General features: G+C 43.8%; 1 protein-coding gene across 1 annotated transcript in view; it reads left to right on the forward strand.

Moving 5' to 3' along the window:
• Positions 1-540: 540 nt before the first annotated feature.
• The window catches only part of LOC121576983 (neural-cadherin-like), a 132783-nt gene continuing 107806 nt past the window's right edge, over positions 541-25517 (forward strand). The window contains exon 1 of the mRNA XM_041890635.2: positions 541-1186. Within this exon, the coding sequence (XP_041746569.2) occupies positions 652-1186 (535 nt within the window). The 5' untranslated portion in view covers positions 541-651. The remainder of the gene's footprint in view (positions 1187-25517) is intronic.

Below are 25517 nucleotides of genomic sequence, written 5' to 3' on the forward strand. Positions count from 1 at the left end.
CCGGATACTAAGGTGAAAGTTCAGCAGACTCAGGTCAATTCATGGAGGAGACGTCCGGCAAATATGTGACAGCTTTTTGATTTTACCAGACGGGGGAATTTTTTTTTGTCTTTCAATGATTTGCTGTCACAATTGAAACTCCTGAACCACTCGGTGGTACAACTTGTTACCACCATGATTTGTTGTATTTTACTGACTTACTGTCTGACGTTTGTTTTTGGATATAAAACGGATGATCGACTGCCTTTCTTTCATGGGCATGTGTTTGAGAACTCACCGAAGGCATCAAAAGTGAATGGACTAAGCATTCCTGTTAAGCGCATCAACGCGCAAAAATGGTGTCCAGAATCGGGAATGCACTTGAAACTCTATGGGAATGGTAGCGAGGATTTCCACGTCTTTTCCCACCACAAACGGGGAACTATATTACTTAAAACTTCCAGGATTTTGGACAGGGAAGAGCACTTCGAATACCTACTGAGTATATGTTTGTGTTGCCAAACATGCGTATCAGCGGGCCATGTTGTCTTTGAGGTTGCGTCGGTGAAAGTGTACGTTTTGGACATCAACGACCACGAACCCACTTTTCGCAATGCAGACTTAAAGTTAACTTTGAATGACGCGACTCCACTCCGGTCTGTAGTTCACACGATGGAGGCTCTTGACGCAGACTGTGGAAAGAACGCAGAGTTGACATACTTCTCCGTTCCCAAAAACGGCAGTTTCTACGTGGTACCAAAAACTGGCGAAGTTTTGCTGATGGACTCCCTACTTGGCCTTCCATCTGCAATCAAGTTCTATGTTTTTTCTAAAGACCACGGTTGGCCCTGCAGAATCAGTAAGGGTGTTGAGGTCACGGTTACCCCACGACAGTGGTGCCCACTGCGCCCAGGCCAGACAGGGGAGTTGGGCAGCCTGGGCAGGGCAGGGCGGATGAATAGGGCATTGTTAGACTCTGATAGCATCGTCTTCCTCAATGTCTCCGAAGATGCAAGCATCGGTTCTGTCGTTATGAGCCTGAGCCCAGCCAGGTTTCAGGCAGCCTCCTTTGAGCTGGTTTACCCGAAGACAGATATTACCCCAATCAACGTGGGCAAGGAGAGTGGAGATATCGTGGTAGCCATGCGCCTGGACAGGGAGACTGAACCGTTCGTCGAAATCACTGTCAAAATACAAGATAAACGAGGTGAGTACTGTGTACTAAATCTGCACTTAACTGGGTGCATGTCTCCTGTGTGGTAATGCCACAATTTAATGGAAAAATGTATATTACGCATGCATTATATGGCACTTAATAGCGCATTATTTTACGACCATCTGGATAGCTGAATTACAAGTCTCCCTGCAGTCACCATCCCTCAGTAATGCCCCAAAAGAGCATAATATACATTAGGATATATCGACTGGTCAGAAAAAGCTTTTAGAACAGACTAGCTACAATACATTCAACAGGTACAAATTATTTGTCATGATGACATGCTCATATGGTGATATTATGAACCTCATGTTTATGTATAACTCTAACAGCTATATGAACTTTGAACAGCTATTTTAATTAAGGCCAAATAACTGTTGGGTATTACTGACTTATTAATTGATTTCTTAAATAGACTCCAATCAACAGAGAGTTATGGCCTCCATAGACATACTCTATGTAGACTCGGCTGTGAAGTTGTTTCCAACATTAATCATTTTGGAGTGGAGATCCAGTGTGATCTCTCTCTCTCTCTCTCTCTCTCTCTCTCTCTCTCTCTCTCTCTCTCTCTCTCTCTCTCTCTCTCTCTCTTGCTCTCTCTCTCTCTCTCTCTCTCTGCTCTCTCTCTCTCTTGCTCTCTCTCTCTCTCTCTTTCTCTCTCTCTCTCTCTCTCTCTCTCTCTCTCTCTCTCTCTCTCTCTCTCTCTCTCTTGCTCTCTCTCTCTCTCTCTCTCTCGCTCTCTCTCTCTCTTGCTCTCTCTCTCTCTCTCTCTCTCTCTCTCTCTCTCTCTCTCTCTCTCTCTCTCTCTCTCTCTCTCTCTCTCTCTCTCTCTCTCTCTCTCTTTCTTTCTCATCTGCTGGCATTAGACCTTTAATCCCCCTCTTATTCATTCACTCACTCCCAGGGATTTGGAGAGGCACTGCATGCCACGCTCAGGAAACAACCTCTGGCATTCTTGGAGGGAGAGAGAAACTATATGAAACCCTGCAGTGTAATTGTGTTGACAGTTGTTGTGTGGCCCCTAGTGTTAGGGCCCCTAGAGTTGGGGCCCTTACAGAGATGATGTTGGAACTTGGCACTGTGACTAAGGATTTGCTTTGGTTTTATAGTGCCAGTGTTTGATTGTGATGTACAGCAGCGTGTGAGAGTTGTTGTTGCTTACAGAGTTTGGCCCATTACAGGGATCATGTTGGCACAGGGGCCAATAATTTATTTTGGTTGTAGTTTCAGTTTTCCAGTGTGCCCAGTGTTCAATGATGTTCATGTGAAAAACTTGTAGGGATTTTGTTTGAATAGCCTATTGTTGTCAAATCAAATCAAATTTTATTTGTCACATACATGTGTTTATCAGATGTTATTGCGGGTGTAGCGAAATGCTTGTGCTTCTAGCTCTGACAGTGCAGTAATATCTAACAAGTAATATCTAACATTTTCACAACATATACCCAATACACACAAATCTGAGTAGGGAATGGAATTTAAGAATATATACATATATGGACAAGCAATGACAGAGCGGCATGGACTAAGATACAGTAGAATATTATAGAATACAGTATATGCATATGAGATGAGTAATGCAAGATATGTAAACATTATTAAAGTGACTAGTGTTCCATTTCTTAAAGTGGCCAGTGATTTCAATAGGCAGCAGCAGCCTCTAATGTGCTAGTGATGGCTATTTAACAGTCTGATGGCCTTGAGATAGAAGCTGGTTTTCATTCTCTCTGTCCCAGCTTTGATGCACCTGTACTGACCTCGCCTTCTGGATGATAGCGGGGTGAACAGGCAGTGGCTTGGGTGGTTGATGTCCTTGATGATCTTTTTGGCCTTCCTGTGACATCATGTGCTGTAGGTGTCCTGGAGGGTGGGTAGTTTGCCCCCGGTAATGCGTTCGGTAGAACGCACCACCCTTTGGAAAGCCCTATGTTTGGGGGCGGTGCAGTTGCCGTACCAGGCGGTGATACAGCCTGACAGGATGCTCTCAATTGTAAATCTGTAAAAGTTTGTGAAGGTTTTAGGTGCCAAGCCAAATTTCTTCAGCCTCCTGAGGTTGAAAACATTTACATTTACATTTTAGTCATTTAGCAGACGCTCTTATCCAGAGCGACTTACAGGAGCAATTAGGGTTAAGTGCCTTGCTCAAGGGCACATTAACGTCATTTAGCAGACGCTCTTAGCCAGAGCGACTCACAAATTGGTGCGTTCACCCTATAGCCAGTGGGATAACCACTTTACAATTTGGGGGGGGGGTTAGAAGGAACACTTTATCCTATCCCAGGTATTCCTTAAAGAGGTGGGGTTTCAAATGTCTCCGGAAGGTGGTGAGTGACTCCGCTGTCCTGGCGTCGTGAGGGAGCTTGTTCCACCATTGGGGTGCCAGAGCAGCGAACAGTTTTGACTGGGCTGAGCGGGAGCTATGCTTCCGCAGAGGAAGGGAGCCAGCAGGCCAGAGGTGGATGAACGCAATGCCCTCGTTTGGGTGTAGGGACTGATCAGAGCCTGAAGGTACAGAGGTGCCGTTCCCCTCACTGCTCCATAGGCAAGCACCATGGTCTTGTAGCGGATGCGAGCTTCAACTGGAAGCCAGTGGAGTGTGCGGAGGAGGGGGGTGACGTGAGAGAACTTGGGAAGGTTGAACACCAGACGGGCTGCGGCATTCTGGATGAGTTGTAGGGGTTTAATGGCACAGGCAGGGAGGCCAGCCAACAGCGAGTTGCAGTAGTCCAGACGGGAGATGACAAGTGCCTGGATTAGGACCTGTGCCGCTTCCTGTGTAAGGCAGGGTCGTACTCTCCGAATGTTGTAGAGCATGAACCTGCAGGAGCGGGTCACCGCCTTGATGTTGGCGGGAGAACGACAGGGTGTTGTCCAGGGTCACGCCTAGGCTCTTCGCACTCTGGGAGGAGGACACAGCGGAGTTGTCAACCGTGATGGCGAGATCATGGAACGGGCAGTCCTTCCCCGGGAGGAAGAGCAGCTCCGTCTTGCCAGGGTTCAGCTTGAGGTGGTGATCCGTCATCCATACTGATATGTCTGCCAGACATGCAGAGATGCGATTCGCCACCTGGTTATCAGAAGGGGGGAAAGGAGAAGATTAGTTGTGTATCGTCAGCGTAGCAATGATAGGAAAGGCCATGTGAGGATATGACAGAGCCAAGTGACTTGGTGTATAGGGAGAAAAGGAGAGGGCCTAGAACTGAGCCCTGGGGACACCAGTGGTGAGAGCACGTGGTGCGGAGACAGCTTCTCGCCACGCCACTTGGTAGGAGCGACCGGTCAGGTAGGACGCAATCCAGGAGTGAGCCGCGCCGGAGATGCCCAGCTCGGAGAGGGTGGAGAGGAGGATCTGATGGTTCACAGTATCAAAGGCAGCAGACAGGTCTAGAAGGACAAGAGCAGAGGGAGAGAGTTAGCTTTAGCAGTGCGGAGAGTCTCCGTGACACAGAGAAGAGCAGTCTCAGTTGAATGACCAGTCCTGAAACCTGATTGGTTTGGATCAAGAAGGTCATTCTGAGAGCGATAGCAAGAGAGTTGGCTAAAGACGGCACGCTCAATAGCTTTGGAAAGAAAAGAAAGAAGGGATACTGGTCTGTAGTTGTTGACATCAGTGGGGTTCGAGTGTTGGTTTTTTGAGAAGGGGAGCAACTCTCGCTCTCTTGAAGACGGAAGGGACATGGCCAGCGGTCAAGGATGAGTTGATCAGCGAGGTGAGGTAGGGGAGAAGGTCACCGGAGATGGTCTGGAGAAGGGAGGAGGGGATGGGGTCAAGCGGGCAGGTTGTTGGGCGGCCTGCAGTCACAAGTCGCAGGATTTTATCTGGAGAGAGAGGGGAGAAAGAAGTCAAAGCATAGGGTAGGGCAGTGTGAGCAGGACCAGCAGTGTCATTAGACTTAACAAACGAGGATCGGATGTCGTCAACCTTCTTTTCAAAGGCTCTGTTGCGCCTTCTTCACCACACTGTCTGCGTGGGTGGACCATTTAAGTTTGTTAGTGATGTGTACGCCAAGGAACTTGAAGCTTTCCACCTTCTCCACTGCGGTCCCGTCGATGTGGATAGGGGGGTGCACCCTCTGCTGTTTCCTGAAGTCCACGATCATCTCCTTTGTTTTGTTGACGTTGAGTGAGAGGTTATTTTCCTGGCACCACACTCCCAGAGCCCTCACCTCCTCCCTGTAGGCTGTCTCGTCATTGTTAGTAATCAAGCCTATTACTGTTGTGTCGTCTGCAAACTTGATGATTGAGTTGGAGGCGTGATTGGCCACGCAGTCATGGGTGAACAGGGAGTACAGGAGGGGGCTGAGCACGCACCCTTGTGGGGCCCCAGTGTTGAGGATCAGCGAAGTGGAGATGTTGTTTCCTACCTTCACCACCTGGGGGCGGCCCGTCAGGAAGTCCAGGACCCAATTGCACAGGGCGGGGTTCAGACCCAGGGTCTCGAGCTTAATGATGAGCTTGGAGGGTACTATGGTGTTGAATGCTGAGCTATAGTCAATGAACAGCATTCTTACATAGGTATTCCTCTTGTCCAGATGGGATAGGGCAGTGTGCAGTGTGATGGCGATTGCATCGTCTGTGGATCTATTGGGGCAGTAAGCAAATTGAAGTGGGTCTAGGGTGACAGGTAAGGTTGTGACGAGTGTGATGAAAGGAGTCAGGCGCAGGAGGGTAATCACCGAATACAGAGTTTATTCCATCGTTGACATATAAATGCGCTAAAATAGCGATCAACGAAACAGGCACAGGGGAAACTCTCATCCCTGGCAAATACACTGTAACGGTAGAATCCAATAATACATAGGCACAGGGGAAAATCTACCCTGGCAACAATATGTTACGAGTAGCTCCACCGAGCTATACTACTCTCACAACTGACAATCACCCACAAGGACAAGGGGGCAGGGGGAACACTTATACACAGACTAATGAGGATATTAGAACCAGGTGTGTGTGATTAACAAGACAAGACAAATGTGATGATGATTGGGGCGGCAGTGGTTAGTAAGCCGGTGACGACGAACGCCGAAGCCTGCCCGAACAAGGAGGGGAGGCAGCCTCGGCCGATGTTGTGACAAAGGTAGAGGTGATATGATCCTTGACTAGTCTCTCAAAGCACTTCATGATGACAGAGGTGAGTGCTACGGGGCGATAGTCATTTAGTTCAGTTACCTTTGCTTTCTTGGGTACAGGAACAATGGTGGCCATCTTGAAGCATGTTGGGACAGCAGACTGCGATAGGGAGAGATTGAATATGTCCGTAAACACACCAGCCAGCTGGTCTGCGCATGCTCTGAGGACGCGGCTAGGGATGCCGTCTGGGCCGGCAGACTTGCGGGGGTTAACATGCTTAAATGTCTTACTCACGTTGGCTACGAAGAAGGAGAACCCACAGTCCTTGGTAGTGGGCCGCATCGGTGGCACTGTGTTATCCTCAAAGCGGGCGAAGAAGGTGTTTAGCTTGTATGGAAGCGAGACGTCGGTGTCGGCGACGTAGCTGGTTTTCCTTTTGTAGTCTGTGATTGTCTGTAGACCCTGCCACATACGTCTCGTGTCTGAGCCATTGAATTGCGACTCCACTTTGTCTCTATACTGATGTTTTACCAGTTTAATTGCCTTGCGGAGTGAGTAGCTACACTGTTTTTATTCTGCCATATTCCCAGTCACCTTGCCATGGTTAAATGCGGTGGTTCGTGCTTTCAATTTCGCGCGAATTCTGCCATCTATCCACGGTTTCTGGTTAGGGTAGGTTTTAATAGTCACAGTGGGCATAACATCTCCTATACACTTCCTGATAAACTCAGTCACCGTTTCAGTGTATTCGTCTAAATTATTTTCGCAAGCTACCCGGAACATATCCCAGTCCGCGTAATCAAAACAATCTTGATGCGTTGATTTCGATTGGTCAGACCAGCATTGGATAGTCCTTAGCACGGGTACTTCCTGTTTGAGTTTCTGCCTATAGGAAGGGAGGAGCAAAATTGAGTCGTGGTCAGATTTGCCGAAAGGAAGGGCGTGGGAGGGCCTTGTAGCCACCCCGGAAGTTCGAATAGCAATGGTTGAGGATTTTAGCAGCCCGAGTACAACAGTCGATATGCTGATAGAACTTCGGCAGCCTAGTCCTCAAATTTGCTTTGTTAAAATCCCCGGCTACAATAAATGCAGCCTCAGGATATGTGGTTTCCAGTTTGCATAAAGTCGTTGTTGTTCGATACACCACATGTGTTCATTGTTGTGTACGCGTCTGTCTGTATGTACAGTTGAAGTCGGAAGTTTACATACACCTTAGCCAAATACATTTAAACTCAGTTTTTCACAATTCCTGACATTTAATCCTAGTAAAAATTCCCTGTCTTGGGTCAGTTATTTTAAGAATGTGAAATGTCAGAATAATAGTAGAGATAATTATTTATTTCAGCTTTTATTTATTTCATCACATTCCCAGTGGGTCAGAAGTTTACATACACTCAATTAGTATTTGGTAGCATTGCCTTTAAATTGTTTAACTTGGGTCAAACGTTTTGTGTAGCCTTCCACAAGCTTCCCACAATAAGTTGGGTGAATTTTGGCCCATTCTTCCTGACAGAGCTGGTGTAACTGAGTCAGGTTTGTAGGCCTCCTTGCTCTCGCACGCTTTTTCAGTTCTGCCCACAAATGTTCTATAGGATTGAGGTCAGGGCTTTGTAATGGCCACTCCAATACCTTGACTTTGTTGTCCTTAAGCCATTTTTCCACAACTTTGGTAGTATGCTTGCGGTCATTGTCCATTTAGAAGACCCATTTGCGACCATGCTTTAACTTCCTGACTGATGTCTTTGTCACGCACGTTGACTGATGACTCGTGGAACCAAGGCGCAGCGTGATAAGCGTACATCTTTAATTAGTACTTAACACACGAACAAAACCAAAACAACAAACCAACGATACGTGAAGTCCTGAGGTTACACACACCAAACCTTTACGGATCAAGATCCCACAAACTAACTGGTGCCAACAGGCTGCCTAAGTATGGTCCCCAATCAGAGACAACGAGCTACAGCTGCCTCTGATTGGGAACCACCCTGGCCAACATAGAACTAAACGATCTAGAACAAAAAACATAGAAAACTAAACAGAAAATCCACACCCTGGCTCAACATTTAAGAGTCCCCAGAGCCAGGGCGTGACAGTACCCCCCCCCAAAGGCGCGGACTGCGACCGCGCCACACAAACACAAGAGGGTAGGGGATTTTGCTTCAATATATCCACATAATTTTCCTTCCTCATGATGCCATCTATTTTGTGAATTTCACCAGTCCCTCTTGCTGCAAAGCACCCCCACAGCATGATGCTGCCACCCCCTTGCTTCACAGTTGGGATGGTGTTCTTCGGCTTGCAAGCATTCCCCTTTTTCCTCCAAACATAATGATAGTCATTATGGCCAAACAGTTCTATTTTTCATCAGACCAGAGGACATTTCTCCAAAAAGTACGATCTTTGTCCCCATGTGCAGTTGCAAACCGTAGTCTGGCTTTTTTATGGCAGATTTGGAGTAGTGGCTTCTTCCTTGCTGAGCGGCCTTTCAGGTTATGTCGATATAGGATTCGTTTTACTGTGGATATAGATAATTTTGTACCTGTTTCCTCCAGCATCTTCACAAGGTCCTTTGCTGTTGTTCTGGGATTGATTTGCACTTTCCGCACCAAAGTATGTTCATCTCTAGGAGACAGAACGCGTCTCCTTCCTGAGCAGTATGACGGCTGCGTGGTCCCATGGTGTTTATACTTGTGTACTATTGTTTGTACCGATGAACGTGGTACCTTCAGGCGTTTGGAAATTGCTCCCAAGGATGAACCAGACTTTTGGAGTTCTACAATTCTTTTGCTGAGGTCTTGGCTGATTTCTTTTGATTTTCCCATGATGTCAAGCAAAGAGGCACTGAGTTTGAAGGTAGGCCTTGAAATACATCCACAGGTACACCTCCAATTGACTCAAATGATGTCAATTAGCCTATCAGAAGCTTCTAAAGCCATGACATCATTTTCTGGAATTTTCCAAGCTGTTTAAAGGCACAGTCAACTTAGTGTATGTAAACTTCTGACCCAATGGAATTGTGATACAGTGAATTATAAGTGAAATAATCCGTCTGTAAACAATTGTTGGAAAAATTACTTGTGTCATGCACAAAGTAGATGTCCTAACCGACTTGCCAAAACTATAGTTTGTTAACAAGACATTTGTGGAGTGGTTGAAAAACAAGTTTTAATGACTCCAACCTAAGTGTATGTAAACTTCCGACTTCAACTGTATATTTCCAAATCATAATTATTTATTGGGAATTAATCATGTTTATGCAACATCTTTCTTGAGAACATATGAATAATCTTAGATATTGATGTTGTGAGGCAAGGACTATTCATCTGCCAACTTGTCTCTGCCTGATTAAAGATTAACAATTTCTTATGACTAGCTTGCCAGACAGTCCTGTCTGCTTCTTTGTGGGCTGGTCTTTTTTATTTGTATCCTTTAAAAAGCAGACAACCCATCACACATGCCTCTTTTTGTGTTGAAGCACATTGTCTGCCGCATTTTATTTTAAGTGTGTTTTGCACCAACAGTCCTTCACCTTTAGTATTCTGTACTGCATGTGGTTTGCTTGGGTTAGCTTTTTCCAATATGGCTGTGTGGTGAAACAGGTAGCTATGGCATGGAGGCCCATAGGGATATTAGGTGACCGGTGTGGCTGAAGTTGGTATGTGTGTGGCCCAGTGGCCTCTTGTCTACACCCCCAGACAGCCCTATGGGATCCAGGAGAGAGTGAGCTGTCCATGGTACTGTAGTCTCTCTATGTCACCTCTACACTAGCAGCTGTGTCATCAGCAGAGAGAGACTGCAGGAGAAGTCAGTGAACTGATAAGGTGTCATTTTGGATAGAGGCAGAGGGAGCTCTTCATTAGTCCTGTGTAAAGATTGTGTCTCCACAAAGGCCATCAGCATTAGTAGCTTAGTTTCACGGAATATAATGTATTAGCTGATTCTCTTTGACCACAGCTTTTTCCTGCCCCTGTGCTGGAATCTGTTTATCGTATTGGAAGGGGCAGGAGATTTGAGAAATATTGAGCAAATTGGACTGGAGTGATTCCCCTGCCTTTTTTATGTCTGTGGGCAGGGTGGTGGTGGTTTGGAGTGGAGACGTGGAGCTGTGTTTTAGCTTGTAGTAATCACATGGGCTGATATTTATCAAGCGTTTCAGAGTAGGAATGCATTCTAGATCACAATGAAAAAATTACATGGTCAGGGAGGGACCTGATCCTAGATCAGCACTCTTTGATGCTTGATACATACGGCACCTGAGCTCAGCCTGTTTGTCAGAAAACTCCAGCGCTCTAGTTCTAGTCATCCTCTTCCCTAGTTGCCTCAGGCTGTATTTAATCCAATTTCCCATTTTCTCGCTGCCTCTCCCCCAACTAAACATTAGCATATTCCCCCTGTGATGTGAAATGAATTGGAATGAGACCTGATCTTATTTCATGTGTAATTTGTGAATCTGGGGCTGTATATTTAATATGGAAAACAATTTCACAATGCCATGCCATCTGCATTTATTCAATTTGTAAAGAAACTCCAGCTGTGGCTGGTGTGTGTGTTTGTGTGTGTGCGCGCATGTGTGTATGTGTGTATGCGCACGCCCGTGTGTGTTCATGTTTACCTCTCTGTGGTGGGCCCTAGTTTCCACATTCATAGCTCCTTTCTGCTTGAAGTACATTCTCAATACATTCACAAGCAGTTGGAGGGGGGTTGTGTTTGCGTGTGTGTGAGCATCTGTGTCTGCATTAGATCCTGTCTATTGTTCTATTTGTCTAATTCTATTCTATTCTAGCTAGACTTTTGTTATTTTGGAATGCAGTTGACAGATCAACATAGAGGTTAACTATTCATGATTAAGACATTGCAGAGCCACAACCTCTGTCTGTCATTCCAGAAACATCTTTGTTTAAGTTTTTCCTCAGCGTCACCTTGACATGCTTCACATCCTCCCTGTTGGCATTTTCCCTGTGGGCTAGAATCGATTTGCTGCTATTGATTAAGCAAGCATTCTTCTGTTATGTTCCAATCACGAACATCGCTGTAGCCCTTTCCTGCAGTCGAATGAATAGTGTCCTCATGGGTGGAATGTTATTAATATAAAGGACTAGGGAGATTTTTAGGATTAAAAGAAACGGAATAGAGGTAAGCACAGGCAAAATTCTGGAGGAAAACCTGGTTCAGTCTGTTTTCCAACAGACACTGGTAGACAAATTCACCTTTCAGCAGGACAATAACCTAAAACACAAGGCCAAATATAAGCTGGAGTTGCTTACCAAGAAGACATTGAATGTTCCTGAGTGTCCTAGTTACAGTTTTGACTTAAATCGGCTTGAAAATCGATGGCAGGACTTGAAAATGGCTGTCTAGCGATGATCATCAACCAACTTGACAGAGCTTGGAGAAAGAAAAAAAAGTGCAAATATTGTACATTCCAGGTGTGCAAAGCTCTTAGAGACTTACCTAGAAAGACTCACAGCTGTAATCGCTGCCAAATGATTTTTTTTTTTACAAATGTTTGAATTTTTCTCCCACGTTGACATTGCAGAGTATTTTGTGTAGATTACAATCAAATCCATTTTAATCCCACCTTGTAGCACAACAAAATGTGGAAAAAGACAAGGGGTGTGAAAACTTTCTGAAGGCACTGCATCTACAGTATATTGAATTTTCTACTTTTTGCACCATTAACTGATCCAATTAATTGAGCATAACAATGGTTGCGGCTTAACTTTCAGCCCCCGAGAAGAGCTGATAAAAAACAAGACACAGGCTATAGAAAAAGCTCTGGAAGTTTTAGTGTTTGTGGACAAAGAGATTTTGCTGTGGAGAAATGGCTAGCAGAGTTGCTTAGTGAAACGTCTTGATAGGAATTTCAGTAAGGGCAAAAATATATAATTGCGGTAATTGGGTAACATGTTGTGTTGTAAGGGACTTCTGTCAAAAGATGAAATGGCAGTTTGATTGAAGATTGAAGGGAGATATTTGAAGCTGGCTCAAAGTCTGGCTAATTATCAAAACAAAGCATCACTTGAAGCTATTGGCAGCACATTGAATGTACTGGGAACTTGTCTCAGTTTGAATGAGAGGTTGTTAAAACCAAGTCCATCAAAGGGTGTAGGCGTTGATATTATCAGAGAGTAGGACATCAACGTCTATTGGTCACTTACACAGTTTAGCAGATGTTATAGTGGGTGCAGCAAAATGCGTGTGTTATCAGCACATAACAGTGCAGTAAAATGTCAAACAAGTACACAAATAATAAAATCATCAAAAACTAGAGACAAGAAATCAAGAATGTCAGAACGAATGCAAATGCAATATATGTATACACCAAAATATATAGTAAGAATGCTATGTACAGCAGTAGATATATTACAGTGAGAATCCAGTATATAAATACAAATACGCGGTGTGTAAAAACAGTATAAAATAAACAGGTGTTTAATGTCTCTATATATGTGGGACGGCAGCGTTGGCAGCGTATGTGTGTGTATGTGCGTGTGTTTGTAAGTATGGGCGTATGCGTGTGTGTGAGTGTATATGTGAGTACAGGAGTCTGCTAGTGAATGAGGTGTGTATCTTTGTCTCTTACTACAAGAGATGGCTCGATGGCTGTTCTACAGTCTGATGGCCAGGAGATAGAAGCAGTTTTTCAGTCTTTTGGTCCCGGCTTTGATACACCTGTACTGTCTCTGTCTACTAGATGGTAGCACAGTGAACAGACCATGACTCGGTTGGCTGAGGTCCTTATGATATTCTTGGCCTTCCTTTGACCCAGTGTGCTGTAAATGTCCTGGATGGCAGGCAGTGTTCACCCGGTGATGCGCTGGGCTGACCGCACCACCCTCTGGAGAGCCATTCGTTTGAGGGCAGTGCAGTTGTCGTACTAGGCGGTGATGCAGCCAGACAGAATGTTCTCAATGGTGCAGCTGTAGGAGTTTGTGAGGGTCTTAGGAGACATGCTGAATTTCTTCAGCCGCCTGAGGTTGTAGAGACGCTGTTGCGCCTTCTCCACAACGGTGTCAGTGTGGTGGGACCATTTCAGGTCCTCACCATTTCAGGTCTGCTATTGCTAGATATTGCTGCACTATTGAAGCATTTCACTGCACCTGCAATAACAAAACCGTGTACACGACGAATAAACGTTGATTTGATGTTCACGCCAAGGAACTTGAAGCTTTTTACCCTCTCCTCTGCGGCCACGTCAATGTGGATGGGGGCGTGCTCCCTCTTCTGTCTCCTGTAGTTTTTTTTACGCTGAGGAACAGGTTATTTTCCTGGCACCACTCCGCCAGTGTGTGTGTGCATGTGTGTGTGTGCGTGCGTGCCCACAAGCAAGGCAGATGTTTGAAAGACTATCTGTGTCTGCGGCTGACTGCTTAGCATTCCATTTGTTGTATTGCCACTGTAGTTGGAGCACATATTACATGCTTTTGTTATGGTTTCCATTGCTGTGGTCCGACTACCTCCTCAGTGTGTCTCTACAATGTTCTCATTGCATGGTCTGATTGCCAATTTACTGTTGTTAACTTCTCTATGGAACTAATGGATGTGGTCCTCCTCTCCTTATCGTCAGTGTTGGGGTCAAGCTTAATGCTGGGGACTAATAAGGATACATAGTCTTGTGCACTGAGAAGGAGGATGGGATAGTGGTGATGCTGGAGTCAATAGTAGTGCTAGAGGTCACACACACACACACACACAGTACAGCGAAGCTCAGGATAGAAACCATGAGAAGCCATTTAAATGTACTTGTTCTCTATGTCAACACTGTCGAGAGGTTCAAATTGTTCAAAATGTGTAGCGTTTAATTATTGCGTCCTTTGTGCCCCAGGAAGCTAGGATTGCATTTTAACCTCTTAAGGATCTGACCCTTTTTTTCAATTTTCACTTAAAATGACATATCCAAATCTAACTGCCTGTAGCTCAGGACCTGAAGCAAGGATATGAAATGTGAAATTAATGTAGGAGAAAATAACACATTAGATCTGGTAAAAGATAATTCAAACAAAAACACATGTGTTTTCTATTTATTTATTTGTTCCATCATCTTTGAAATGCAAGAGAAAGGCCACAATATAATATTGCAGTTTAGGTGCAATTTAGACTTTGGTGACTAGATGGCAGCAGTGTGTGTGCAAAGTTTCAGATTGATCCAGTGAAGCATTGCAATTCTGGACTATTTTGTATCAAGTCTGCCCAAATGTGCAGAATTGGTCAATTGATACATTTTCAAGTACATAACTATAGAGAACATTCAAAAATGATATGGTAATACAAAATGTACGTTTACACACACCCAGGAATGTCATACCTGATGGATCATTAGCTTATACACTAACTTTCACACATCTAGATAGCCGGGCGGGGTATGTGTGGAGCCAGAGACATTTGAATATGAAAATGGATTTTATCAAACAAAACTATGCTACATTTTTATCTCTGGGACCCTCAGGATGACAAATCAGAGCAAGATTACTGAATGAAAGTAAATTTTTTACCTTCAGAGGTGAATGTATCAAACCAGTTGCCGTGATAGGTTTTTTGTTGTTGTGCACTCTCCTCAAACATTTGCATGGTATTTTTTAGCTCAAATGTCCCGTATACGGGACACCGATCCCGTAGAGGTTAATCAACCGATTTGAATCTTAAATTGCATGAATGCGTGTTAAGTTGCTTATGATGAATTTCTCGGGGTGCGTAACATTGACTGCATCTCTCAAAATCCTTAATTTAGTCCCTAAACTTTTTATGGTCCTTAAAATAATCGTACTTGTTGATATTAAAAATGGAATACCAGATAATCATGCATTTACATTTTAGTCCATTACACACCCCTGTTAATGCGTCAATATTGTACTGTGAGATATAGATTTGGGGAATTAACTCCCAATATTGTTAATATTTTCCATGTAAATAAGAGATAATCATAGATTTCAGTTTATTGTTTTATGTCACACTAATATAATCATACAAGTTAGTGATCAGGGGTGTTCAAAGTTGGCTATTAATACTTCCTCCTCGCTCTCCCACTGTGTGATGAGCATTGATCTGGTTTAATCTCGCTGGCTTCCTGCTAATGCAGATTTGGATGTGTGAGAGGAGATGATGGTCCACAGCACAGGCTGTTCACAGGATTACACTCAGAAAATGGGTGGGTTATCCTCTCCTTTACCCATTAATAACGCTTCTACACACACTGCTGTCTTAATGTGTGTGTGTGTGGGGTGTGTGTGTGTAAAGTGTGTGTTTTTGTGAATGGGAGGGGGGTATAGAGAGAGAGAGTGTGTGTGCATGTATGTGTGCATGTGTGTGTTTGAGCTATGTGAGGCATTGAGAGGGATGAGAGAGGACAACAGCATTCTTTCGCAGCTCCGACACACACTAGTTCTGTGTATACACTTGCATACCAATCGATTCAACTGTGTAATGTCACTATATACTATGTCGTGTTGGACTCAATATTGCTACTTATATACAACAACAGCAGGCCCAATAATGATTGGTCCTTAGAATCTCTTCTTCCGTGGCACAGTCAACAACGTCAACCCAGATTCAGGTTTTGGTGATAGATTAACACTGTCTCGGCCATACACTCTTACTGTTTTCCCATTAAGCCTGCATGACTCTTCAGTGGCTCCTGCCTGGCCCTGTACTCTCTGGGCTGGGGAGCGACTGGGCTTCCTAGACACCCCCATCAATCACCACCACGCTGGGAAACTGAGAGAGAGATAGAGGAGCAAGAGCTATGGAGTTCTGATTGAGCTCCAGTAGTGTGTATGTACACTGAGTGTACAAAACATTAAGGACACCTGCTCTTTTCGTGACATAGACTGACCAGGTGAATCCAGATGAAAGCTATGATCCCTTATTGATGTCATTTGTTAAATCAACTTCAATCAGTGTAGATGAAGGGGAGGAGACAGGTTAAAGAAGGATTTTTAAGCCATGAGACAATTGAGACATGGATTGTGTATGTGTGCCATTCAGAGGGTGAATGGGCAAGGCGAAATAATTAAGTGCCTTTGAACGGGTATGGTAGTAGGTGCCAGGCGTAGGGCTGTGGCGGTCATGAAATCTTGTCAGCCGGTGATTGTCAAGCAAATAACTGCGTCAATTAACATAAACACATTTAGCATCTCATGGCTTCCACGCATAGCCTACAAGCCACTGATGCAGACCTTTGTAACATCTACATTTAAAAAAGTCTAATAAATCCATGTAATATAGCCTACACCATCGCAATAAATCAATTATTTATTTTAGACAGGTCTAAAGAAACATGATATGAAGAAAATGTAGTCTATTTCAGAAGAACGGAAAAGCATGAGTTGTCCTGATTGGTCTATGCCATATGGCTGTGGGCTTCGCTAGTTCAATTAGCAGACAAGATTTGCTTCGAAATCCGTGGCATTATTTTATATTATTTTATAGTATGAAGAATAATGAACACAGCTGAATAAAATAGAAAGGATGTTTTCTCCAAACGATTTCTGAGAGAGTGCGCACATGCAGCTATTCTGTGTTGAGCAGTTAACAAAGAAACAGGTCCTCTTACATGCTTAATTTAGAGTTATTCATGCAACTTTAGTTGTGATACAGACTTTGGGCTATACAGTATGTTTTGATTTCTAATACATTCTAAGGCTGCATGATGCGACTCTAATAATGATTTGAAAAAAGTCGCATGAAAGGCATGAGGCATGAGCCGTAATGCCCCCTAAAGAAATCCATGCCTTTTGCGGCCAGTGGCCGTTTTACCCTTGGGCTGAATATAATATTATAATTCCCTACTCCCGGCTGCATGTTCTGAAGCACCTCTCACTCACATGGCTTTCTCAGACATGTAAAGCCTTACTAGCCAATGCCCGTCACGTGATCGGTCCTTCTCACAGGGATCTCAGCTCCGAAGTAGGCTACAAGTGGGGATGCAACTGCACATGTCCTCCTTATCAAATTCCGAGGTGCATATTGAACATGTTAGAAGACCTGTCCACATTTACTTTTCATCAGCCAACAAGATGAGTAGGCCTAACGAACAGCAAAAGCACTAGCCTATGTCAATCTACTATCCCCCATAGTACAAAAGTTGACCTATTCTATTGGTCAACTTGTCCTTCTGTGCGAGAAATAAATATTCCAAACGCAGTTGTGGGATGCGATAGATCCCAAATTACTACAACCACTCGCATAAAAAAAAAACTTTTAAATGAGGCTGATGCAACAGATTAGAACATTTAGTTTAAAATGTTGATAAACTATTAGGTTATTTATTCACATTATAAGCTCAGCAATGCGCACACACGACAGTAGGCTATAAGCGGGAATGTTCCAAAATGCAATGAATGGAACGAGAAAACACCATTCTCAAAAGTGACCACAAATGCGATTATACATTTATTGCTTTATTATAAAGGTGTATTTTTATGGTGAAAATGTTATTCCCCAAACTTGAAACTCACGCGCCACCTATGTATGCCAGTTAGGCTCTACACCGGTTGTAAAGTGGATTAATGTGCTTAATTTTAAGAAGTTATTTGGCCACTTTAATTGTGATACAAACCTTATCATAACATATTGGCCTATGGGCTAGTCTACATGACGTGTGGGACTATGATTTGAAAAAGTCGAGAAAAAAAGGTGATTCTTATTCACAAGTGATAATATATAATTCACAAGTGATAGGCTAATATTTAGGCATTTAGCAGACGCTCTTATCCAGAGCGACTTACAGCTAGTGAGTGCATACATTTATTTTTGTATTTATTTTTTCATACTGGTCCCCAGTGGGAAACGAACCCACAACCCTGGCGTTGCAAACGCCATGCTCTACCAACTGAGCTACACAATTGTCACCCATTGATTTAATCTTGTCTTTACGTATACTAAATAATATATGTGTGAAATTAGTTTTGATTTAGAATGGACCATTATCATGCACCTGTCTCGGAACTGGAGCAGGGGGAAAAAATATATGTCATCAATGCACTTAAATAGCGAATTGAGGATGATTTTATTGTGGTTAATTTTCATGACAGCCAGGTAGGCTATACTCCTGTTGTAAAGAGAAGCAATGTGCTTAATATTAGGAAAGTTGAGAAATAAATATACAGTAGTAGGCCTAGTATATAGAAAGCTGATGGGCTCCTCCTATTTTTAATAGAGGCCATCAAAACTCTTGTTTCTCACTCAATTGCATAGCCTATAGAACTGTTGCGCAACATGAGCTCATGGGCTCTCATGAAGTGTTTGATTTGATTTTCGATCACATTTGCATTGATGTCAGAGTGATTAGAGGGACAATAGAGTGCTGAGTACCAGGCAGTTAGCAAGTTTGGTAGGCTACTAATGACCATCAGCAGCATCAGAGCTTGGAGAAGCCTAGTTACCGTGACTAAACGGTCACGTGAAATATGACTGCGGTCATGACTCGTGACTGCAGGTGTAGCGGTAATACTCTCACCTTACCATCCCTAGCCAGGCGCACCGGCCTGTGTGGAGAACTGCAACGCTGCTGGGTATCAAGAATGGTCCACCTCCCAAACGACATCCAACCAACTTGACACAACTGTGGCAAGCATTGGAGTCAACATGGGCCAGCATCACTGTGGAACGCTTTCCACACCTTGTATAGTCCATGCCCTGACATGGGGGTGCAACTCAATATTAGGAAGGTGTCCTTTATGTTTTGCACACTCAGCGTATATTAGCCCAGTCAAAGATAAAGTTAGAGTGTGCGTCCGCAATGGCAGCCAATTCCCTATTTAGTGCACTACTTTTGACAAGGGCTCTGGTCAAAAGTATTGCACTATATAGGGAACAGGGTGCCATTTTGGACACAGGGTGCTGCTCAGCCTCACTGTCTTCCTCAGTAGGGTTACAGTGTGCTTGATAATGAGCGTGTGTGAATGGGAAATTGAATTAATCCGCTGGCAGCCCCCATAAATGTGTAGCTATCATGCATTCCAAGTCGTATAATGAGTAGAGAGCTGAAATAATTTCACACACCATTAAGGAGCACAGGAGGTTGGTGGCACCTTAATTGGGGAGGACGGGCTCGTGGTAATGGCTGGAGTGGAATAAGTGGAATGGTATCAAACCTGGTGTTTGATGCCAATCCAATTTGCTCCGTTCCAGACATTATTATCCTCCCCTGTAACAGTTTGACCACACAGTCATCGCTTGACTTAATTTAATAGGATTCGAGGTAACCTGGTTCCAGATCTTTTGGTGCTCTTGCCAATGACAACTCCATTGTTTGGCATGACAATGAGTGACAAGGAGTTGGCATAATAGCACAAACAGAATCAGGATAGATTCTAAGTGATGTGTCTATCTGATAGTCACCATGAAGAGGCTCAGGTCCCCAGATCCTAACTTGAGATAAGTGTGTGGAACAACAACCTCTGAATAACAGAAGTCTTGCACAGATGTCAATGGGAGATGTCTGCGTAAATATTGAGTTAGGTGCATAGCTCAAGTTAGCTACTAGTTAGCTACTTAGGCCTTTTTGGACTAAACAGCTCCTATCTCTCTACCTGGCACAGTCCGAAGGTGTAGATACTAGCTAGCCATCCATTTTTTTTGGTTTGGTAGAGCATGCTAGCTAACAGCTGTTGTGTTGGTTAGGTAGAGGCACAGACGTCAATTCAACATCTATTCTACCCTCCTGTAGCTCAGTTGGTAGAGCATGGCGCTTGCAACGCCAGGATTGTGGGTTCGATTCCCACAGGGGGCTAGTATGAAAAATGTATACACTCACTAACTGTAAGTCGCTCTGGATAAGAGCGTCTGCTAAATGACTAAAATATAAATTCTACGTTGGTTCAACGTAATTTCATTGAAATGATGTGGAAAGTCTATCCCAACATCTGTGACTAGCTGATACATTTATTTGATATTTTGGTTCTGGGTTTCCGAGATTAAGGCAGAATATGCTAGCTAGCGCCCGTTGTGTTGTGTTGGTTTGGTAGAGGCATAGCCTGCCTCAGTGACTCAGTGTTGGAGTCGGTCAGAGGTGAGAGGTGAGAGAGTTCCAGAGAGGCCACATCTGTTTTTAGAGCAACCCCATTATTCTCCAATATGATCCCATTCTAGGCCTGAGAACACTGCTGAGAGTGGAGCCTCCAAATCAGCCCCATACTCATCATTATGTTGCTGTAGCTACCACCACCATCATAACACAGAAATGACCCCTCCCTCCCTTCACCACAGCAGCACCGCCACAGCATAGAGAGCGAGAGACTTCTGAAAGCCTCTAACACCAACTGACAGCCACATATAGAGATGAATGGGTATATGAACAATACCCCTGGTTCTGGTTAGAAAGGGGAATAGCTAGTAGGAAATATGGAGAGAGAGAGAAGCGAGACAAGAGAGAGAGAGAGAGAGAGAGAGAGAGAGAGAGAGAGAGAGAGAGAGAGAGAGAGAGAGAGAGAGAGAGAGAGAGAGAGAGAGAGAGAGAGAGAGAGAGAGAGAGAGAGAGAGAGAGATCACTCTCCTTATAGCCGCAACCCTCTGCTGGCTCTCTGTTGTGAAGTTGTGAAGTGGTTTTTCTAGTCTTTTCTTAGAGTTGAATAGTGCTTCTATGAACTCACCACTGTTCCCAATCCACCTCAGACCCAGTGTGGTGTTAACAGCAGCTGGAGGGATGAGAGAGCCTGATGAATACCACTATCACCTTACTGCTAGTGTCCATTCTCCTCTCAACACACAACAGAGGACAATAAAGAGAGCCTCCATAGGGAGAGCAGGAGAAGGCTAAGGAATATTTATGACTTTACATTAGATTCTCTCATAGAGGATATTGTAGTCATATATTCCATATGTGTGAATTTAGATTAACTTCCCTGCCACCTAGTAAGCAGGACATTGCATTTAATTGGTGTGTGTGTCTGTGTGTACGTGCGTACGTGTGTGTTTGTTTGTGTGTGTGCATGGACGCAATTGATTACGGTTAGTGAGTGTGTATGTGTCTGTGGATATCTGTGTGTGTCCGAACCTCAGAAGCCTTGAGCCACTACAGTACAGAGTGTGCAGAGGATGGATCTTCCAGTTAATAGATTTCAGTCCTCTCAGCTTTCAGTGTGTTGATCCTATGCTGACTGGTCCGGACTCACAGTGCTTTAGGCTCACGGTGGGGGGATTTAAAATAGGGGCCCTTTAACACATTTGGTTAATGTCTTCATTCTTCCCTGCTGCGCTGAAATCCACTTTATACCCACGGACTGCTAAAAAGCACGTCTAAAAGGTATGATGTGCCATTGGGTATTTAAGCTTGCAGATGGAATTTATATTCATTTGGTACCCAACTGAAATACACTAAGTGTACAGAACACCAGGAACACCTTCCTAATATTGAGTTTGCCCCTCTTTTGCCCTCACAACAGCCTCAATTCGCCGAACGCGTTCCACAGGGATGCCGGTCCATGTTGACTCCAATGCTTCCCACAGTTGTGTCAAGTTGTCTGGATGTCCTTTGGGTGGTGGATCATTCTTGACACACACAGGAAACTGTTAAGCATGACAAATTCAGCAGCATTGCAGTTCTTGACACACTCAAACTGGTGCACCTGGCACCTACTACCATACCCCGTTCAAAGGCACATTCTGAATGGCATACATACACAATCCATGTCTCAATTGTCTCAAGGCTTAAAAATCTTTCTTTAACTTGTCTCCTCCCCTTCATCTACACTGGTTTAAGTTGATTTAACAAGTGACATCAATAAGGGATCATAGCTTTCACCTGGATTCACCTGGTCAGTGTCATGGAAAGAGCATGTGTTCCTAATGTTTCGTACACTCAGCGTACTTGTTGCATGCTTTATTTTCCCACAATGGGCTCGAAGAAGCAGCAGTCAATTCAGCGTGGGATCCATATTATGTAAAGCCTTTTAAATTAATTAGATGTTATATCTCAATACAGTTGTCTCCTGTGCTGTTTTCATGTGCTGTTCTACATTGTGTACTATGCACAGATCCCTGGTATGTGAAGGCTTTGTCATGCAGTATTTTGTTATGTGTAGTGCCATAGACTGCTTAGGCTGTTCTGTTCCCCTTGTACTGTTCTCTTATACTGCTCTGTTCTCTTATACCTCTCTGTTCTCTTATACTGCTCTGTTCTCTTATACTGCTCTGTTCTCTTATACCGCTCTGTTCTCTTATACCGCTCTGTTCTCTTATACCGCTCTGTTCTCTTATACTGCTCTGTTCTCTTATACTGCTCTGTTCTCTTATACTGCTCTGTTCTATTATACTGCTCTGTTCTCTTATACTGCTCTGTTCTCTTATACTGCTCTGTTCTCTTATACCGCTCTGTTCTCTTATACCGCTCTGTTCTCTTATACCGCTCTGTTCTCTTATACCGCTCTGTTCTCTTATACTGCTCTGTTCTCTTATACTGCTCTGTTCTCTTATACTGCTCTGTTCTCTTATACTGCTCTGTTCTCTTAAGCTTCTCTGCCTTGCATTGCACATAATATGCACACATGAACACACACATCAAGATACACACACACACACACACACACACACACACATTATCCTCTCGTACCGTGGGCAGTCTACGAGAAAAGCACTTGAGAAAACGTTTTATACCAGCAAGCCTTTATACTGTATAGCTACTACCCATGGAGAGGATTACCAGCAGGAAGTGACAACAACATCACTGCAGGATACAGGGGAGGGAACAGCACACAACGACATTCCTGCGATCCAATTTATCACATTACATTTCATTACAGCCATTTAGCAGATGCTAAATTAGATATTAGATGCTGCACAATATACCGTATTCATCCAATTGACCTACAGTAAATATTTTGTATGGGCTTTTTAAATTCAGAGGAGGCTTAACTGATTCTTCTCACAGTCATTTGATCAAATGCACTTGGTGTCAGTCAGGTGTGACGCTGTCCGTCCAGTTTCAGCCTGGGTGTTTTTATCAATGCTCCTTTTGTAGCGCCATATATCATAGGAGCCTCACACACGTCGGCTTTGACACGCTCTTCATTACCATTCTAGTCCTGATGGTCTGTAATTATGTGGCTTGGCTCTGATTAGACGCTCCATAAGGAGCTAATTAAACCGGCCATGCAAAATCATGACCAACATTAGCTAAGAGACATGGCTGGGATAAGCACAAACATGCAAGAGCACGGCCTTTTCTCCCCTCGCTTATCACAAAATAACGATATTGAACTAAATATTAAATGATTTGTCCTTGATAGAGTGCATCTTAGACCTTCCATATTGGAAAAAATACATATCTGTGATCATCACTCAAAACAATTCGATTTTACAGAGCTGTAGCTGGCGTAAACTGCCTCGATCAACATTTCCACAGATACTTTTTTATTTGTATTAGTTATACTATTTTGATATTGAATACTGCACTGTTGGGTAGGGATTGCAAGTTAAGCATGTCACTGTACTTGTGCATGTGCCAAATCAAACTTGAAATCTGAACATTGATGAGTTTCTCTGCCCCCATGATACTGTTCCATGTATCCAAATGAGCTATCGTCTGTTCCGGGAGAACTTTTCTCCACAAACAGACTTCAAAGTGAGGGTAGCAAAGCTAGATTAATTCTCTCCTCTAGCCTCTGCCTCTGTGCTATTATACCTCTGACAATCCATTTAAGAGCTGTCACACAGGTTAGAGCTATTGTGTTTCAGTGGAGAACACTCCTCAGCTAGCTACTCGGGGTGCAGGGCATTCTGTTTTTCACAGAACACAAGCCAGCTAAACTTAAGCCTGGTAAAGAAATGGGAAATTGGTTTTTTAAAACATTTTCAGCATTTATTTGATTTGTGCAACCCCACAGATAAAACTGTATTGACTCTCATATGGCAATGTGTATTACAATATGAAAAATATTGGTTATTTTTGTTGCACTGGAATTTGACATCATAGAATATTAAATTGATCATACAGTAAAAAACACTTACTTGAAATGTCATTAAAGTGACATAACTAATATGTCAGTTTAGGTGACATGCACTGAGTGTACAAAACATTAAGAACACCTTCCTAATATTGAGTTGCGCCCCCCCAACAATGTTGACACCAATTCCTACAGATATGTAAGTTGGCTGAATGTCTTGCTCATTTACCTTCTGAATTGCACACATACACAATCCATGTCTCAAATGTCTCAAGGCTTCATTAACCTGTCTCCTCCCCTTCATCAACACCGATTGAAGTGGATTTAACAAGTGATATCAATAAGGGATCATAGCTTTCACCTGGATTCATCTGGTCAGTCTGTCATGGAAAGAGCAGGTGTGCTTAATGTTTTGTACACTCAGTGTAACTACAATGGTTAATTGTCACTTTCACCAGTGATGGTGAAAGCCAGTAGCTACTTCCTGTTTACTTAATGCATCAGTTGTTAAGATTGTCAAAGATCAGGAGGCACGTTTATAGCCCGAAGTCAGACATAGGAGTGCTGTTAATAGGTTTTAGACAAATCCTCGGCCTCCTTTGACCTCGAGGAAACTTGGGTGGGAATATAGCTATCTAACCTCGCTAAGATGAAACAAAGAACAACTGAGGAGAGCGTAATCGTCCCATAGAGGTGGATTTAATTGGTGCCATTTGATGAGTCTGTCAATATGTCAATATCCTAGTCTTAATATCTCAATATCTGTATAAAGTGCTGAGCCTTCAAACAGTTTAATTTCCTGACAATGGCATAGCATCCATGATTCTATATTCAGCATACCCATTGTTTGAATGTGCTGGGCTGTCTAGTCTCAGTTTCAGCTCTGAACAATGAGCCTCTTCAGCCCTTTTCACAACAGTTTCTTGCTCTCTCTCTCTCTCTCTCTCTCTCTCTCTCTCTCTCTCTCTCTCTCTCTCTCTCTCTCTCTCTCTCTCTCTCTCTCTCTCTCTCTCTCTCTCTCTCTCTCTCTCTCTCTCTCTCTCTCTCTCTCTCTCTCACACTGTATTCCTCCCTGCCGTGGTGAAAGAGCAGGTGATAATTAGATTGCAGGAATCTTCTTATTCACTACAGTGTGGCAGGAGCATGGCAGTAGCAGTGTGCAGGTGACAATGCGCCTTTGGTCGTGTGGTGTTATCTCCATGCTCCTGAGGGATCACAGAGGCTTTGCTGGGCCAGGGAAGATCATCTCTAGCCTGGCTGGGCTACTCTCCCAGGGGAGGCAGGGTGTCTGGAAGTCTGCTGGGCTGGCATCTCTCTTGGAGTGGAAAAAAGCCTCCTCACCATGGTGGGATTGTGACATCTTAGAAAAG

Source organism: Coregonus clupeaformis, chromosome 11 (assembly GCF_020615455.1).
Source record: "Coregonus clupeaformis isolate EN_2021a chromosome 11, ASM2061545v1, whole genome shotgun sequence".
NCBI lineage: Eukaryota > Metazoa > Chordata > Actinopteri > Salmoniformes > Salmonidae > Coregonus > Coregonus clupeaformis.